Consider the following 19,936-nt stretch of genomic DNA (forward strand, 5'->3'; position numbering starts at 1 on the left):
AGCGGTAGTCTTCCGATCAAATGTTCTTTTTGCACTTGTTGTGCTAAGAAAACCTCCAGTCCAACAATTTCGTCTTCTTCATGGTCCTTTGCTCACTCCAAATTGCCCAGTGATAGAATCCGCCATAGAAGCAGGCTCCCCTCGCTGGCAGAACATGCCCTGCCTAGTGAGAGAAATATTGAACATTCATTTTTATTTTTTTAAGTGTATTTACTTTAAGTGATCGGGGGAGGGGCGGGGGGGAGAGAGAGAATCCCAGGGAAGCTCCGTGCTGTCAGTGCAGAGCCCAACGCGGGACTCGAACCCACAAACTGTGAGATCATGACCTGAGCCAAAGTTGGAAGCTTAACTGATGGAGCCACCCAGGCGCCCCCAAAATCAACATTTTTAAAGGGGAGATAGTGATGTCTTATGTGTCTGGCTGACCTCTACATTCCTACAAGTAATTCTGAAAATATCTGTTGCTATCAATGGGTTACAACTGTTGGTGGGGTATTCCTGCTGGGCTCATCTACAGCCATTGTTGAGAGGGAGGAACTCACATGGAATAAGTCATACGAACAGCCACCGACTACTTTGTCCCATTGGCTACATTGCGTTTGTACTCTACTCAGATTGTGTCTTTAATCTGCAGAGAAGGGAGGCGCCGTTAACCTCACTCCACAGGTAAGAAACGGAGACTCGGTGTTGTTACCTGTCCCATTTTGGAACAAGGGTTCCAACTGAAGCCTGGCCCTCCATGAGTGGGGGCTGCCCATGCCGTTGTGCTATTTCTCATGCAGTTCAAAGCACACCTTGAAAAGCATACCGGTTCGAGACCAGGACAATGGTGCTCGGCTTCGGGCAGCCATAGATTAACAAGGCTTTTGTAACCACTTGTTACTCTGACGGACAATAGGCAATGCGTGGACCCCTCTGCTTACCCGAGGAACATACTTGAACTACGGTCTGCTATCACTCATGACACATCTGTAACTTTCAGGCACGTCAAGGATAAGAACATCATAGAGCTGGTTCATCAGGTTTCTATGGGAATGAAGTATCTGGAGGAGAGCAATTTTGTGCACAGAGATCTGGCGGCAAGAAACGTCTTGCTGGTTACTCAACACTATGCCAAGATCAGTGATTTTGGACTTTCCAAAGCGCTCCGTGCTGATGAAAACTACTACAAGGTAGGAATAACTTAGCCAGTATTCAAAGCAGCAGGTAGTGAGAATCTGAAATGCAAATGTCTGTGTTCCGGGGGTACGTGGGCAGCTCAGTCCGTTGAGCGTCCCACTCTTGATTTCAGCTCAGGTCGTGATTCCCCAGGTTGTGGGACCGAGCCCTGCATCTTAAGCCCTGCTTAAGATTCTGCCTCTGTCTCTGTCTCTCTTTCTCCCTCTCTTTTCCCTTCCCTCACTCACACTCTCTCTCTCACCCTCTCCCTCTGCCCTTCCCTCACTCATGCTCTCTCTCTGTCATCCTCCCTCTCAAAAAAAAATAGCTATAGCTACAACAATTTGTTAGCAGATACACAATATTAAAAGATATAACTTATGACACCAAAAACATAAAATATGATGGGGAGGGACGAAAGGGCAGAATTGTTGCATACCATCAAAGTGAAGTCGTTATCACCTTAAAACCGACTGTTACATTTATAAGATGTTTTGTGTAAGCCTCAATATAATGACAAAGAGCTGAGTTGTGCACATAAGACAGAAGAGAATCTAAGCATACCGCGACGAGAAACCATCCAATCACAGAGGAAGACAACAAGAGAGGAAGGAAAGAACTACAAAACAGCTGGAAAACAATAAGATGGCATTTGTAAGTTCCTAACCTGTCAATAATTATTTTAATGTAAATGGATTAAATTCTCCAATCAAAAATACAGAGTCGCAGAATAAATTTAAAAAACCTACAAGACTCAACCGCATGCTGCCTACAAGAGAGTCCCTTCAGCTTTAAGGACACACATAAACTCAAGGTGAAGGGATGGGAAAGATACCCCATGAAAATGGAGACCAAAAAGTAGCAGAAGTAGCTATATCAGACAGAATGGACTTTAGGCCAAACACCATACCAAGAAACAAAGAAGGTCATCACGTGATAATGGTGAAGTTGACTCTTTACGAGGATACAACAATTTTAAATATGTACGCGTGCGACATTGGAGAACCATGTGAATATAACCTGAATAAACAAATACTAACAGACCTGGAGGGACAAATAGACAATAGCACAATAATAGTAGGGGGTTTTAATACCCCACTTTTAATGATGGATAGGTCATCCACGCAGAAAATCAATAAGGAAACATTGGACTTGAACTATACTTTAGGCCAAATGGACCCAACAGTAGTCACAGGTGAATTCTACCAAACATTTAAAGGAGAATTATTAATACCAGTCCTTCTCAAACTCATTTTACAAGGCCAACATTACCCTGATCCCAAGGTACCACAAACAAAACTATAGGCCAAAGTCCCTGATGAACACGCACGCAGAAATTATCTGTAAAATACTCGCAAACTGAGTTCAACAACCCATTGAAAGAATCCTACACCATGGGCAAGTGGTAATTATCCTTGGATGCAACCAACATCTTGCAAAACAATAAATGTGATATACTGCATTAATAGAATGAAGGCTAAAAATCCTATGGTCATCTCAATAGATGCAGGAAAAGCATTTGACAAAAATTCAGTGTCCTTTCATGATACTTTCAACAAAGTGGATATGGAAGGAATATGCCTCAACACAGTGAAGGCCACATATCACAGGCACGCAACTAACATCAGTCTCAATGGAAAAAGGTTGAGAGCTTTCCCTCTAAGATCAGGAACAAGACAAGAGTGTCTGCTCACAGCACTCCTATTCAACATAGTCCTGGAAGTCCTAGCCAGTGCGATCAGGCAAGGAAAATAAATAAAAGCCATCTATACCTAAAAGGTAGAATAGAATCGTCTTTATTTGCAATTGACGTGATCTTACATAGAGAAAACACTAAAGATTCTACCAAGAAACCATTACAACCCATCAATCAATCCGGTAAAGTACAAGAGACAAAATCAACTTGCAGAAATCGGTTGCATCTCGATGCACCAACAATACACTGTCTGAAAAAGAAATAAAAGCTCATTTACCATTGTATCAAAATGATAAAATACTTAGGAATGAATTTCAATAAGGAAGTAAAAGATCGAAACATTGAAAACTATAAAATACTGGAAAGAAATTGAAGAAGACAAATAAAATGAAAAGATATCCTCCACTCATGGATTGAGAGTTAATATTGTCCATACTACTCAAAGCCATCTATATGTTTAATGCAAATCCCTATCAGGATTCCAATGGCATTTTTTTTCAGATATAGAAAAAAAAATTCTGAAATTCATATGGAACCCAAAAGGCCCCAAGTAGCCAAAGCAATCTTGAGAAAGAACAAAGCTGCAGTCATCATGCTCCCTGGTTTCAAACCACACTACAAAGCTATAGTGATCAAAGCAGTATGGTACTGATGTAAATAAAGACACATGGGCCAGTGGGACAGAACCAAGAGCCCAGAGATAACCCTAACATAATAGCCAACTAATAATACTTGACAAGGGAGCCAAGAATGCTCAGGAAAGGACAGTCTCTTCAGTAATAAATGGTGCTGGTAAAACTGGATGTTCGCATGCAAAAGGAGGAACTTGGACCCCTATATCGTACCACTCACAAAAATTAACTCAAAATGGATGAAGGACTCAAACATAAGACCTGAAACCACACAAGTCCTAGAAGAAAGCATATGAAAAATGCTTCTTGACATTGGTCTTGGCAATGAATGTTTTGGATATGACACCAGAAGTCCAAGCAACGAAAGCAGAAATCAAATAATGAGATTATGTCAATTTAAAAAGTTGTACAGGGGCGCCTGGGCGGCTCCATTGGTTAAGCGTCCGACTTCAGCTCAGGTCATGATCTCAAGGTCCATGAGTTCAAGCCCCGCGTCGGGCTCTGTGCTGAGCTCGAAGCCTGGAGCCTGCTTCAGATTCTGTGTCTCCCTCTCTCTCTGATCCTCCCCCATTCATGCTCTATCTATCTCTGTCTCAAAAGTAAATAAACATTAAAAAATTAAAAAAAAAAAGTTGTTGTACAACCAAAGAAACAACAGAGTGAAAGTCAACCAATGGAATGAGAGAAAATATTCGCAAACCAAGGGGTAAATATTGAAAATCTATAAGGAATTCGTATAATCAATAGCAAAAAAGTACAATAAAATGAAAATCATATTTTAAAATGCACAAAGGACCTGAATAAACATTTTCTATTCTTTTTCTATATTTATGTAACCAAAGAGGACATAAAAATGGCCAACAGGTACATCTAAAGGATCACAAATCATCAGGGAAATGCAAATCAGAACCACATTGAGATACCACCTTACACCTGTCAGAATGGATATTATCAAAAAAATAAAAAATAACAGGTGTTGGTAAGGATGTGGAGAAAAGGGAACCCTCTTGCACTATTGGTAGGAATGTCCATTGGTGCAGCCAGTATGGAAAACAGCACGGGGAGCCCTTAAAAAATTAAGACTAGGACTCCCATGTGATCCAACAATCTCACTTCTGTGCATTTATCTGAAAGAAATGAAATCACCATCTAGCAGAGATATCTACACACCGTCATATTTATTGCAGTCATTACATACAATAGGCAAGATAAAGAAACAACCTAAATATCAAACAATGGATGAATGGATCAAGAAGACGTGATGTGGTGTGCGTGTATGTGTGTGTGTGTGTGTGTGTGTGTGTGTGTTGGTTTAAAATACAGACAACCACATGGGATACGTCAACCATAACAAAAGGAGGAAACCTGCTATTTGCAACAACACGTCCGGTCCTCGAAGGCATCATGCTGAGTGATAAGCCAAACAGAGAAAGAGAAATACTGCATGCTTTCACTTATATGTGGAATTTAAAAGCCAAACTCACAGAAACAGTAGATTCTGGTTGTCCGGGACTGAGGGGCAGAGGAGAAGAGAAGATGGCAGTCACAGAACGTAAACTTTTAGTTGTCAGAGGAAAAAATTCTGGGGGTCTGTGCTTGGTATGGTGCCCGCAGCCTGTAGGACCGTGCTATATATATACGTGGAAGTTGCTACGAGAATAGATCTTGCATGGTCTCCCCACAACAACAAGCAATGGTAATTTTGTCAGATGAAGGATGTGCTAAGTAACCTTACTCTGGTAAACATCTTGCAATACCTGTGTGGCTCAGTCACCGTAGCGTGCACGTTAGAAGCGGCACGGAGATCACGCACTCCTGAAAAGACGGAGACAAGGACCATTTCTTTGAGAAGACAGGGTGAAATGGAACAGAATCGAGAGCTAAACAACGTTACAGAGAAATGATACTAATGGAAGCACATCTGTGTGTGGCAACGTGACCTTGCGCTGAACACAAATGCCCTTTGATCCTGCAGCTCTGCCCTGCACGGGGCACAGATACACACGGCCAGTAATGTTCGTTCTAGAATGACGTTCTAGAATGTAATAGCAAACATCAGGAAACTGCCTCATGGTCTCTCGGTAGGAGGCTGGTTACATCAGTCATAGTAGATTTATAGGAGGCATGCAATTAACTCTTCTAAAAGTGACTATTTGTGCGTGCTGACGTGGAAATATATCTACAACACGTGCTTGAGCAGCACCATTAAAAAATAAAGTGCGGGGCGCCTGGGTGGCTCAGTCGGTTGGGCAATCGACTTCGGCTCCGGTCATGATCTCGCAGTTTGTGAGTTCGAGCCCCGCATCCGGCTCTGTGCTAACAGCTCAGAGCCTGGAGCCTGCTTCGGATTCTGTGTCTCTCCCCTCTGTCTAACCCTCCCCTGCTCACGCTCTGTGTCTCTCTGTCTCTCAATAATAAATAAACATTTAAAAAAATTATAAATAAATAAATTAATTAATTAATTAATTAAATAAAGTGCAAAACATACGCTCCTAGCTTTTCCACCTCCAAAAACGTATATATTCCCTCTCTGTACTCGTATATAGATTTTTCTGGAAAGATTCAGGACAAACTACCAAACATGGCCGTCTCCGTGGATGAGGATTTGGAGTTGGTGGAGAGAGATTTACCTTTTTGATGTATGTAGGATTTGTCAAAGGGTTTCCTTTGTATCACCTCAAAATTAAAATTAAAACCAAAATAACACACGAGTATATTGTTCACAACGTTTGAAGTCAGAATCTAAAAATAATGCATAACATGATTGAGATGGAAGTGTAATCAGTGTGTTTAGAGACGGGCCATGGTATCTGTGCTCTCAGGCCGGTGTTCCCAGGCTGTCCCCTCTCAACCCACCACCTCCCTCCCCACAAGGGTGCTTGTGACAGTTCTGTCCACAGGACGTAGGAGAACTTTCGTGTACCAGACCCCAAACCCTAGAGTAAAGGGTTTCGCTGGGCACAATTCTGATCTCTTTACTACCACTTGCTTTTTTATTTTATTTTTTTATTGTTTATTTTTGAGAGAGAGTGAGTGTGTATGTAAGCAGGGGAGGGACAGAGAGAGAGGGAGACACAGAATCCGAAGCAGGCTCCAGGCTCTGAGCTGTCAGCACAGAGCCCGATGTATGGCTCGAACTCACGAGCCGTGAGATCATGACCTGAGTCGAAGTTGGACGCTTAACCGACTGAGCCACCCAAGTGCCCCTACCACTTGCTTTTTGAAATTAGAAAGTTTAAAGCATTTTGGGGGTGCCTGGCGGGCTTAGTCAGTGGACCACGCAACTCTTGATATCAGGCTTATGAGTTCAAGCCCCACGTTGGGTGTAGAGATTACTTAAAAATAAAATCTTTTTTTTAAAAAAAGTTTAAAACAGATTTTAAGCAATACTTGCAATCTGTAACAAAATAATTACTGTCGGCCTAAAATCATGGACAAAAACACAGTGACAGTTAAAGATGCTACGGCCCAGTATTTCTTGGAGCATGACCATGGGATCTTGATGCTTGACTCTTTGCATGTTGCAACAAGCTCCATGAAATATGAGTCACCCAAGAAGAGGTGAGAGAAAAAAGACAAAAAGGTACAAGAAATACGGTCTGAATCTTAAAAATATGTACTTAAACCTAGGGGCGCTTGGGTGGTTCAGTCAGTTAAGTGTCTGACTTCGGCTCAGGTCATGATCTCACCATTCGTGGGTTTGAGCCCCGCATCGGGCTCTGTGCTGACAGCTCAGAGCCTGGAGCCTGCCTCGGATTCTGTGTCTCCCCCTCTCTCTGCCCCTCCCCTGCTTGTGCTCTCTCTCTCTTTCTGTCACAAAAATAAACATTAAAAAAATTAATATTTAAATCTTAAAAATTTAAGATTTAGTCATAGTTTTAAGATTCAGACCAAATACATACATGCAAACATGCACACAGCATTTGGGGAGTCATTTTCTTCTTTTCTTCTTTCTTTTTCTTTCTTTCCTTCCTTCCTTTGTTCTTTCCTTCCTTCCTTTCTGAGACAGAGCATGAGCAGGGGAGGGGCAGAGAGAAAGAGAGAGAGACAGACAGAATCTGAAGCAGGTTCCAGGCTCTGAGCTGTCAGCACAGACCCTGACGGGGAGCTTGAACTCACGAACCACGAGACCATGACCTGAGCTTAACTGACTGAGCCACCCAGGCGCCCTATTCTTGTTTTTCTCAACGGTGGTTAATACACATAACCTAAATTTGACCATCGTAACCGTTTTTAAGTGTAATGTTAAGCACATTCCCTGCGGTTACAACCTCTGTCCAGAATTCTCATCTTCCCAGACTGAAACTCGGTCCTCATTAGGCCCTGGCCACAGTTACTGCACTTTCTGTCTGTGAGTGGGAGCCCTCTAGGGGCCTCAGGGGGGTGCTTTCACGCAGTATTTGCACCTTAGTAACTTGACCGGGCTTGTTTTACTGAGGATAATGTCCTCGGGGTCCACCCCTGTTGTATCATGTGCTAGAATTCCCTTCCTTTTTAAGGCCCAGTGACTTTCCACCATAGGAATATCGACATGTTGTTTATCCGTTCCTCCAGCGGTGGACCCCAGGCGGGCTCCCGCCTTTTGCTGCCCTGAACGGGGGCGCCTGCAATCCTGTCATTAACGGAGTGCCCCCATCTGCTTTGCCCGCAGGCCCAGACCCACGGGAAGTGGCCGGTCAAGTGGTACGCCCCCGAGTGCATCAACTACTACAAGTTCTCCAGCAAGAGTGACGTCTGGAGCTTCGGCGTGTTGATGTGGGAGGCGTTCTCCTACGGGCAGAAGCCGTACCGGGTGAGCCGCCGCGGCTGCACTGAGCCATCACCACAGATCAGACAGATCAGCCACACGCTATTGCCACGGGACCCATTTGGAAAATCATAAAATCTGGGCACCCTTTCTGAGTCTGGCACGACCTTTTTGCCAGTGAGCCATTAACAGGACCTCAGTTTTGTTCTAAGTTGAAGAGGCAGTATTTGATAATAACTGAACAGTGTATGTGTTTTTCATGACGCGTTACACCTGGCGGTGTGCATAAAACAGACCCAAATCAACATTCATTAGAGTTGAAATAGAAATGATGGCAATTTCCATGATTACATTTGCAGTCCAGTTAAATATTTTAGTTGTTGTTTTTTTGTTGTTTTTTTTTTTTAATCCGAATGGATACATCTCAAAAAGGGTCCATGTGCTGGAACACGGCTTGATGAATTTTCACAAATGGGATGTGCTCATGAAACCAGAGCCCAGGCAATGAAACAGAACAGAACCCCTCACCCCCCGGTTCCCCTTGCACATACAAGCTGTCCCCCAAGGGTCACCCCGTCTGATGTCTAGATCCTGGGTTAGGAGCTCCTGTTTTTGTACTTTTTCCAAGTGAAATTGCGCAGTGTGTACTTTTGTTTCTCTGGGGCGGGGGTAGGACCTACCTGCTGTTTTGTTGTACTCAACACCACGTTTACCAAGCTCGGGTATGTTCTGCGTGTTTCAGGGCATGAAGGGAAGTGAGGTTTCGGCCATGCTGGAGAAAGGAGAGAGAATGGGGTGCCCCACGGGGTGTCCAAGGGAGATGTACGAGCTGATGAAGCTGTGCTGGACGTATGAGTGAGTACTCGCACGCCCTGCGGTTTGCGCAAATGCCCTGGGGCAAATGGGAGGCACCGAAAAGAAGCACCGCCTCCCAACTAGGGACTTGCTTCCTTCTGAACCGAGCACGGTGGGGGTGGCTTGCTTCCTGGATCGTGCACTTGTATTCTTCGTTCTAAAGAGTAAGTTTAGGCAGTTGCTGTCATCCAGGGGGTCAGAATTTAAACGTAGATAATACCAGCTGGGGGTGGGGGTGGTCACCGCAGAAGGATGTCGGTGGGAGTCTGGGCTGGTGCCGTGTGCCACAGTGGGTGGCAGAGGGGCTCAGTGGGGACAATGTTGCACTCGCCTGGTTCCTGACCACCTTCATTAGTGAGGCAAGACCATGGGTGTTGTCCAGGTCACGGGTGGATGGGCCGAGGGAGCCCTTCCCCGGAAGTGACTCAGACCTTGCAAAGTGGCCTGAGTCTGCCGAGTGCGTCCTGCGTCCTGCCTGGGGGACCACAGGTGACGTTGTAGGCAGCTCAGCAGGGAGAGAAGCGCATCACGCCTGAGAATCAGGAAGTGGCCCTTGACCTCGCCCACAGGGGCGGCCTGTGAGTGGGTCGTGGGGAAACCGCGAACCGTGGCCCCCGTGTCTCTGGCCCTGGCACGTGCCTGGGAGCCCTCGCAGCCCAGACACGATGCGGGTCCACGATGCAGAGGAGCTCACGTACCTGCCACGGGCTTTACCACCTCAGGGTCAGACCTGCTCCCAGATACCCGGCTGATGTTGAGGGATGTTCCAAGTGCTTTCGAATGCCACCTGGGGTTCTCTACCTCCCGGGAGCATCATCTGCCGCATTGGGAGTGGAAGGAATGCCGTCGTTCTCTGGAAGTGACTCAGGGGCGGCCCCGAAGGGAGAGGGCGGAGGTCTCCCAGCCTGCTGCTGCGGACACCGTGCAGGGGAAGGGCCTCTGGCGGAGGCCCGATGAGGCCGCTGGGAACGGCGCAGGCTTGTCCTGGCTTCCGGTGCACCCCGCTGGGCTGTGGGGACCGCACAGGCTTCGAGAATCCGCTGGGAGCTGACGCCCAGGTCGGAAACGAGCTCACTGCGGCCTTCCTCCATGCACTCGTCCCAGCCTCTGGCCTAAGCGACCTCTCCATCCCGGGGACGCTGGGTCAGGTGACCCCCAGCCACAGTCCGAGGCCTCGGGTCAGGCGCAGCCGTGGGGAGGGCACTTGGTAGAAGGGGGCATTTCCCGGATGTGCTCTCCCTCCTGCCTGGGCCTTCCTGTGGAAGCGTTCACTTCCTCGGGGAAGAACACCCTTTAAGTGATTCTGAGACAAATGGAAAAGCCTCAAATTTGGATAAACTCGCAGGGCGATGGTTGAAGTGAGCATTGTCGCATTTGCTAATGCTGATGCCTTCATTTCTGTCGGTCGTCCCGTGTGTTGCCAGTAAGGAGTAGAGGGGTGGGTGGGAGGGATCAGGACGGGTGCGGGCTTGGGGGATGTGCCCAGCGGGGTGAGCGAGGCAGGCGGACGTCCAGCTTGGCTCCGGGGTCCCCTCAGCACTGGGCGTGTGGCTCCTGTGACCCAGGCATCAGGGGCAGGCGATGCTCTGTCCCCGCTGGACACCTGCACACGTACAGCCGCTCGCATGGTCTCTGCCGGTTGGTCCACGGAGGGAGGACGTGCAGGGAGACAGCTGTCCTGGGAACTCACCGGAGCCGTGACAAAGGGAGTCCTGTTCTCTCGGAGGGCTCGACCCCCCAGTGTCCGTGCTCACCTAGAGGTTTCAGGAGGGTCTGAGTGAGGCCGACGCGCAGGGATGTCTCGTCCCCATCACTCTGATCCCCGCGTGCTCTCTGGTGAGACCCACGTCGCCCGGAACCAGCCCCAGTATCAGCCGAGTGACGGGAGTGATGCCCGCCCACAGCCTGAAATTAGAAATGACTCCTCATCGGTCTTTGATTGCTTTTCCAACAAAGCTGTGTTTCTGAAGGTTGGAGTGTTTCTAGCAGTGATTTGAAACAGGGCAGGGGGTGGGGGTGGGGGCAGGCGATGATCAGAGGCTCCGTCTGAATGTCAGCAGTCCCTGAACGGAAAGGCACCGTTTCCTTGGGTGTGGCTCCAGGAGCGGGTCTGGCTACCCCCGGGGAGACGCCTGCCCCCGGCTGCCAGCATCTCTGTTCACCTGGCTGTCCCCTGGGCTCCATGGTGTGTCTGGGGTGGGGAACCGAACCCTGAGTAGGCGGACATCCCCCCCCAGCCCTCCTGCTTTGCAGAGGGGGGTGGGGTGCTCAGAGAGGTACCTGCAGAGGTCACGCTGGGGGCCTGGGTGCACTGTGGAAACCAGGGAGGACACACGGGGAGCGGGGCTGGGGGCTTCAGCTAGAAGGGTTTCACAGACTCCTTGCAGGTCCTGTACGTAGAGATGCCAGGGGGGAAAGGCCTGCTGAATCGGGAGAAGTTGGGGCTCTTCATGCTGAAAAACAGGGCGGCGGCCTAATGGAGAAAAGCCTGGGACATTTAGGATGTCTGAGGTCGGGAATGATCTAGATGGAGCCCCAAGTGCTGCTTAAAGATCAGCAAACACGAGCAACAGGGCGACATTGCCCAGACCATCCTTGTCCCTGGTCCCAGTTCTGCTCAGGGCCAAGTCCATTCCCTCTGAGTGCCCCCTCCCCTGAGAGCTCCCTCCCCTGAGAGCTCTCTCCAGAGCCTCCCACCCCTAAGAGCCCCCTCCCTTCAGCGCCCCCTCCCCTGAGAGTCCCCTCCCCTGAGAGCCCCCTCCTCTGAGCGCCCCCTCCAGAGCCCTCCTCCCCTAAGATTCCTCTCCCCTGAGAGTCCCCTCCCCTGAGAGACTCCTCCCCTGACAGCCCCCTCCTCTGAGCGTCCCCTCCCCTGAGAGCCCCCCTCCCCTGAGCACCCAGGTGTTCACGTGGCCACTCTCCCCACTGGAGGTGCCGTGTGCAAGCCTCCATCCCAGCACCAGGCAGGGGGTCAGCAGGCCTCAGGGAAAGCCCAGCCCCTGCTGGAGCCTGCAGTTGAAGAGAGGGGCGAACAGGCCGCAGGTAAGCCACGAAATTAGTGCATTCTGTTGTGTGTTCGCAGAAGGGGATGAGTCCGATGGCCTTTCAGGGCTGAGGACACAGCCCAGGGGAACCACACAGGGAACACATGTATGCGGGTGCTTACTCATAGAAGGAGCAGGTGCTTGGAGGCACAGAGGCTCATGGAGCTTCCAGAACTTGGTGGAGTCGGTGAAGTGAATACAAACGAGCCCTGTACATTCTCCAGGCTTTTTGAGGCTTTTTTGTTTCCATTCTTTCCTCTGTTCTAAACAGTCAGCTACCTTCACCAGTGTGGCTGATAGACTTGTAGATAGATAGATAAATAGATAGATGATAGATAGATACATAGATGATATATGGATAGATAGATACATACATATATATATATATATATATATATATATATATATATATATACACATACATGATAGATAGATCTAGATGGATGGATGGATATTGGAGGGATGGACAGATTGATGATGGACAAGGATGGCTGATAGAAAATGAGTCAATCAGTACATGACAGATGGATAGAGACGGATGATGGATAGGTAGAGAGGACACTTGTATATATCTGTACATGCTTGGACACTTATCACTGACACACCTTTGACCACCCTCCACATACACACCGGTTGACACTTTCCGGGGTGGTTACTACTCTGGGCCGGGGGGAGCACGGGCTGTCGCGAGGCAGACAAGCCAAAAATCCACCCCATGTAAGCATGTGGTTGCGTATTTGATAGGTGCTGTGCGGCCCCCGTGGGAGGTTGTGGGACCATCTTTCTGCTAGAGATCCACAGTGGCCTCTGTTAGGGAGTGGAGTTCTGGACGGCAGGATGAGGGGCAGGGGCGCAGGCAACGAGGAAAGAGGGGCCCCTGGCACGAGGGCCCGAGTACAGAAAGCACCCCGAGGCCTGGGGAAGCCGATGCGGGCAGGCGGGGACAGACGGGAAGCTGGCACACGTACAGGACGCTTGGCCACACTTGCTGAAGCCCCACATCATCCTTACTCCTTGGGGCGGCCTCTCCCACAGTGTAGAAGAGAGATCTACAGCCTGAGCAGGTGTCTGCGGAGGGCCAGCCTGTAGCCCTGCATCGCTTCCTTTGCTTGATGCCCGGCTGCTGGGTGGATGAAACCCCCAGAGAAAGATTCAAAGGGGGCTCTGTGCATCTGGGCCCCCATACTTGCAGCGGAATGTTCTGTTTTGCAAAGGTGATGAGGTTGTGCTCTTAGACTGTAGAAGGAGGGAGGCTGTCTGTCTGTCTGTCTAGACACAGGTCTCACACATGCTCCTGCACCCGGGCTTGGCCACCACCCCATCCTGAACACAGCCTGGTGGCCAGAGGCATGACCCCCCCCATGAAGCCCGAGATGGCCTGTGTCCCCAGCTATGACCACAGACTGCTGATAAGTCCCAGCAGGTCATTATGGTTTTTCCTGGCTCTTAAAAGCTGCAAGCGAAACCATTTACGTCGATGCCGTTTGACAAAACCCATTTCGGTTCTGTAGAAACCACTCTCCCTACAGTGGAGAGTGATTCTTGGTTCCCTGTGAGCCTGCCCCCCGGCCCCTGTCGGACCTGGAGCAGGTGACAGTTTCAATGTGGACACTTCACCCAGTTTAACCTCAAGCTCTGTTTCCCTTACCGGGCAAACTTACCTGCTGGCATTATAGCCAAAAATCTTGCGATACGAGCAAAATCACTTCCACACTGGGATAGATTCTCAAGAGTTTTGAGGACTACTTGCTTCCGGCTGATCCTGTCATACTGGAGAAAGCGGAGGAGTCTCTACACGTTTGTCATATTGGAGAAAGCAGAGGAGAAGTTACAAATGGTTAGCTCGTCATTTACTGAGGTCATTTCCCATCCTCAGCAGTGACCCAGAAGTTCGCCTTGCGGGTTTGTGACCGTCAGTGCCCGCGTCTTTGGCTTTGAGTTTAATATGAACCCATATCATCCCACGGTCCCAAAAAGCCCAGAGCCATCCGATGGGGGCAGGGGGAGAGCTTAAATTGTGTCCATTTTTAGCAAGATTATGAGTCCAACTTGAAATATAGGTCTTCAGCCCATTGACCCACTAAGTATTTTTAGGCACGTCCTATTTTGCTGGATCACAGGTCTCTGAACTGGAGGCGAAAGATCTCGGCTCCCCGTGCAAAACGTCTCCAACTTGAAGGTGGACACGAGTCACCTGGGGATCGGGTCCTGCAGGCCACGTGGGCCTGACTGTATTCCGCCAGGGGCTCCTGGTCCCCGGGTGCGCGGAGCAGGGACGCGCAGGCTCTGGAGGAACCAGCAGGGGGCACAGCCACCTCCACTCCACCTGCCGGAGGGGCTTTTGCCACAGCGCGTGGACGGACAATAATGTGCGTCTTCCCTTTCCAGGGTGGAGAACAGGCCCGGATTCGCAGCCGTGGAACTACGTCTACGCAATTATTACTATGACGTGGTCAACTAACGGCCCCACGCCCTCCGTGGCCGCCTTGGGAGCAGACGAGGGGTCACAGCAAAGCCAGCCCAGTGCGTGGATTTCGAGAGTTTCCACCTGCGTCTGCTGCCAGGGGAGCCGGCCTCGTGTAGAGCACGCCTGTGACCGTTGTCCCCAAAGCCTGTCCCAGAACACACCCTCCACAAAGCATCCCCTCCCAGGAGAGCCCGGGAAGAAGGACAGCAGGGTCAGAGGGCCCGGGGAAGGATCCCTTTGCGTTTCTTGTCTGCGCGGTGTGATTTCGTGGCAGGTTACGTTCAGGATCTGTTTCTGCATCGGAAGATCTGGCAGCCTGGAGGCGTCCCGTGTGCCGTTCTCCGCGGCCAGGGGTGCGGCTGGCCTTGCCGTCTGCGGTGGAGGGAAGGGGAGCAGAGGGGAGCTGGCTGCCTCCAGAACTTGGCTCCGACCGGTCGAAAGATGGAAGGAGCCCTGCCACCGAAAAGCTGCCCTGGTGACACAAGTCCTTTGAGGCTGAAAAAACAAAATCCAAGCATGTAGCCAGTTAAAGGGGATAAAACGTTTGGAGACTGCATTCGCTCTGTGTGATCTCAGACGGAAGACGCACACCTGCGTGGACAAGGGGGCTCTCGGCACGGACCGGCTTGGCTTCCTTTCCCCTGAAACAGCCTCTCTCCCGCATACTCTCCCAAGACCGTGCTTTCAGGGGACCAGTAAATAAAAGTCGTGCAGGCGGTGGAGGGCCGTGATGTCTGTCACCGCGGGCCTGAGCGAGGACAGACAGCAGGACGCCACGGGTCCTCATCTCCTGAGTGAGGTCCGAGCTCCCCTCCGCCAGAGAGAGGGTGTCGCCAGAGTTCCCCAGCCCTTTCTGTGTTCACAGCAGGGGGGACCAGCTGGTGGCCAAGGCCCTCTAAGCGCGAGCCTCCTAAGAGTGTGTTAATTCCTAATAAAGCCGCAGACCCTGACCCTCACCACAAGTATGCCTGAGTGTGACTTTGGGTTGAAGGTGCGAGACGAGGCATTCTCTGCTAGTTCCCTAGGCTTAGTGAACCCCTGAGCAGGGTTTGGGCTTACACAAGTCACTGGCCCACATATACCAGTAAAGTTAGGATTAGCTGTCATGGGCTGGATGACACGGGGTGACATCTGGACCAGAGGCCCCGGCGCTGAGCTGCGGGTACCCTTCAGGTGCCGGAGCGTGTCTGTCGCGGGGCCGCACGTGGAAGGCTCGGTGACGTGAGCTAAGTCTGGAGGGGAAGGACTACTCACCGTGCGTCTGCCCTGCCACAGGGTCACGCGCACTCCCTGTGCCTTTACCTGGGGGCCCTTGTTTAGCGGGAACAGAGGGGCCTCACGGACGGAGGCCAGACAGCCTGTTCTGGCCAGAACCATTTGTCTGCTGACGCTGTGGACACCGCGTTCCCCCACGGCGGGACTGAGGTTTCCGGAAACGATTCTCGTTTCTCCTCTGAGCGTGTCCCCACACGGGCTGTCACCAGCCTTGGTGGCGACTTCACCTCGTCCCCTGCCCGGCGGCCGCCGCTCCGTCCGGATCTGCACGTGTGGAGGTGCCTGCTGGGCTCTCGGGCCCCGTCGCCCCGCAGAGCACACTCGACCGGATCATCAGTATTCTTCCTCCATCTCAAGAACTGCTTTTTGTCACTGGACTTTTTAACTGTGATTTTTTTTTAAATAAAAGTTTTAAATTGGTTTGATGATTCTTTTCGTGGATGTTACTGGAATGTGGTAGGATGCACTCTCAAATAAACTGTTAAACAGCAACTCTGTGTGTGTGTGTGTGCGTGTGTGTGTGTTTTCTTGTGAAGTTCCCAGTTGCGTCCCGGAAGGATGGACACACACAGAATCCTCGGACGGGTCTGTGAGCTTGTGCTACAGATGCCTGTCAAGGGGGCCCTGGCCAGCCGTGACCGTGCTCGTGGGTTCCACGCACGGAGGGCCTGACCCTGACCCAGAAGTCCCGGCGGGTGCCAAAGCAGCGCTCCGGGGTCGCGAGCTCTGTCTTTGTGAAGATTGCTGAGGGAGCACCAGGGGAGCCGAGGAGGGGATTCCAGAGCCCTCATCTCCACCTGTTTTCTCCAGGGTGTCACACGCTCACACACTCCCGTACACAAGCATGCACACCACATACACGCCTACACGCTGCTCACATTACATGTGCGCACACTCATATGTGCACGTGCACACCATGTACACACCTACACACAGCTCACGTTACACGTGAGCCTCATACGTGCACGTGCACACCACGTACGTGTCCACACACCGCTCACATGTACACAGCACGCGCCTCCTATGTGCACATGCACGCCTTGTACACGCCTACACACCGCTCAAGTGTACACACGCACATGCACACCACGCACACACCTAGACACCGCTCACATGCACACACCACATATACACACCCGAGCACCACGTACACGCCTACACACCGCTCGCGTGTACATGTGCACACACGTTGCACACACACACCACATACACGCCTACACGCCGCTCACATGTCCACGGGCACATGTGTGCCCACCATATGCACGCCTGCACACCGCTCACGTGTACACGTGCACACCCCTTGCACATGCATGCATGTCATGTACACACCTGCACACCGCTCACATGTACACGTGCACACACCATGCACACACACACCACATACATGCCTACACGCCGCTCACATGTCCACGGGCACACGTGTGCCCACCATATACAGGCCTGCATACCGCTCACGTGTACATGCACACACACCTTGCACACACACACCACATACACGCATGCATGCCACATACACGCCTACACGCCGCTCACATGTCCACGGGCACACATGTGCCCACCATATACATGCCTACACACCTCTCACGTGTACATGTGCACACCCCTTGCACACGCATGCATGCCACATACACACCTGCACACCGCTCATGTGTACACGTGCACACACCATGCACACACACACCACATACATGCCTATACGCCGCTCACATGTCCATGGGCACATGGGTGCCCACCATATACACGCCTGCACACCGCTCGTGTGTACACGCACACACACGGCACACTGAACCGCACCCCATATGACCCCTTCGCCGCCAGCGTGGGGCAGTTGTCCCGCCTCGGGATGTGCTGGCAGCTGTTTTCGTCTCAGCCTCTCCTGGCCACCAGCCTCCCTCCCGGTCCCACTGACGGTCCCCTGCTCCGGCAGGCAGAGGTTCGGGGGCCTGGGTAGGCTGGCCTCACGCTCCCTGGGTGGCCCTGGGAGCAGGACGGCCACGAGAGTGGAAGGACGGACTGCCAAACGGCCCGGGGCCTGCTGCTCCGGAAGCAGTACGTGCCCAAGACGTGGCAACAGAGAACAAAACAGACAGCTGGTCCCCGGCACCAACCACAGTGGGGCCCGAAACTTGGATGAGGCTTGCCCGCCCTCCCGCGCTGACACCCGTGAGCGCGCAGACGTGGAGGCTAGTCGGCAGTTGCGGAACCCGTCGCTGCTTCGGGGGCAGCGGGTCCCCGAGTCACCGCGCTTCCTCAGGTGACGTGAGCCAGGTGGAGGTGAGGCCCCAGCCCTGCCCCCTCCTGCCACCCTGCGCGCCCCCAGAGAGGCCGGGGAAGCACCCCCATGGGGCTTCCTGCACCTGTGAGTCTGTGCTGTGCGACCAGCACTTTCCCTGATGGAACAGCTGGGATGCCCGGCTCAGCCCTCCCCGAGTAAGGGGCCCAGGGCCCGGGGCCCGGGGCCCGGTGGCCCACTCAGACTTCGAGGACTTTGCCACAAAGACCTTTTCACACGTTCTGGCCGGCTCAGCATTTTCCCGACTCCTTTGACCACAGACCCACTGTTGTGCTCAGTGTCTGTTAGCAAGACGGGCCGGTGTTCTTCGCACACGCTGGGAGACTGCACAACGGAGGCATCGCATGGGGACCCTCAGCGCGTGTCCTTGAGCTCAGTTATCCGAGTTATTAGCTGAAGAACCAGCCCCGTCCTGATCTCTAATGTTGGTTGTTTACACACCATGTTGTCTCTCTCTCTCTCTCTCTCTCACACACACACACACACACACACGCAGCCCAGAACACACATAATCAATCACCCCTTCCCAGAAAAGAAAATCTTGATCACCTGGAGGGCCCAGGCCACGTAACGTGGTGTTTCATTACATAGAGCTTTTATTATTTTGGAGTTTTGCAAAACTCGCCCAGAGGGAAAAGCACACTTTTCCGGAGACGCCACCACCCAATCCAGTAAGATCGCCCGGACTCCCAGCACACCCTGCGCCGAGCCCACCCGTCTGTGCTGGTCTCAAGTCCGCCTCACTGGCCGGGGGCTGCTGGTCATCGCCCCCTGGCGGGGCGCCAGCTGAGCAGGTGACGCTCTCTGCCCACATGCCACTCAGCCGGGAAGGTTCCGGGAGCTATTTTTTTAGCTAGGCGTTATTTTACCAAAGCCATGAGTCATAAGACATGATGCCTCTGCAGCCTTTGAGGTCTGGAGATGACTCAGTTTTCCACGACTATCGTTAGACGGTGGGACAGTGAGGGAAAAACACAAATTGTCTGTAAACGACTCTTCCTCATTCACCACGATAAAGAGCCGGCCGGTGTCTGTATCAGAGGACATTGTGAATTTCCAGAGGCCGTTGAGGATGCCAGAATGTGCCAGAATCCAGTGCTGTAAACACTCCCTGCTTGGGACTAGCTGCTGGGAGTCCTTCCCCTCCTGACGTGGGGCCGAGGGGACGTGGAAGGGAGGCCACAGCCTCACCGCCAGTGGACAGGGAGGGGACCCAGGCTGAGCTCAGGCCCTTACCACGGGGCTGGGCCAGAGAGAAAGGGAGTTTCATGGAGCAGGCGAGTCGGGGAAGTGACTTTGCCGTCACATGGCGCCTGGAGGTCCACAGAGACCATCCCGGGGGCTGAAGGCGCCCGGGGCGGCAGACTTCTGGACACCGGCTATGTTCCCACGCTTATCTAGCAGCGCACAGTCACCCGGGCAACTGTCACAACTTAGGGGCACCAGCCGCCCCACGAGCACACCAGACCTCCTCGACCCTGTAGAAGGAAGAAACCAGATGCTTGCTTTCCATCTTCGTGCATAGGTGGTCATGCACGTGGCAGAGAGTCCAGACGGAAACGGGGGGAGCTAACACCCACGGGGGATCAGCGGGCCCGGATCCAGGCCGACTCCAGAGCCAGGCTGACCCCCCGGGATGGGCAGGATCACTCCAGGGAGATTCCCCCCGAAGAAAAGCAGTGCCCAGTGAAAGCCTGGGGGGAACACGTAGCCGTTTTAATTGACTTTATTTCTGCCACCAAAACACCTAGACCCGTGTTCGCTCTGGG

General features: G+C 51.7%; 1 protein-coding gene and 1 long non-coding RNA gene across 3 annotated transcripts in view; one reads left to right on the forward strand and one right to left on the reverse strand.

Moving 5' to 3' along the window:
- The window catches only part of SYK (spleen associated tyrosine kinase), an 84,162-nt gene extending 67,796 nt beyond the window's left edge, over positions 1-16,366 (forward strand). For both annotated transcript variants that reach the window (XM_060610228.3, XM_060610229.3), the window contains 4 exons: positions 983-1,172; positions 8,138-8,278; positions 8,976-9,088; positions 14,521-16,366. In XM_060610228.3, the coding sequence (XP_060466211.1) occupies positions 983-1,172; positions 8,138-8,278; positions 8,976-9,088; positions 14,521-14,593 (517 nt within the window). In that variant the 3' untranslated portion in view covers positions 14,594-16,366. The remainder of the gene's footprint in view (positions 1-982; positions 1,173-8,137; positions 8,279-8,975; positions 9,089-14,520) is intronic.
- On the reverse strand, positions 39-9,018 carry LOC132663721 (uncharacterized). Its single transcript, XR_009603240.2, has 2 exons — positions 8,914-9,018; positions 39-163 (listed from the first exon to the last, which is right to left on the reverse strand). It is a non-coding gene; the product is annotated as an uncharacterized LOC132663721 (long non-coding RNA).
- Positions 16,367-19,936: the final 3,570 nt, after the last annotated feature.

This window comes from Panthera onca, chromosome D4 (assembly GCF_046562875.1).
Source record: "Panthera onca isolate mPanOnc1 chromosome D4, mPanOnc1 haplotype 2, whole genome shotgun sequence".
In the NCBI taxonomy this organism is placed as follows: domain Eukaryota; kingdom Metazoa; phylum Chordata; class Mammalia; order Carnivora; family Felidae; genus Panthera; species Panthera onca.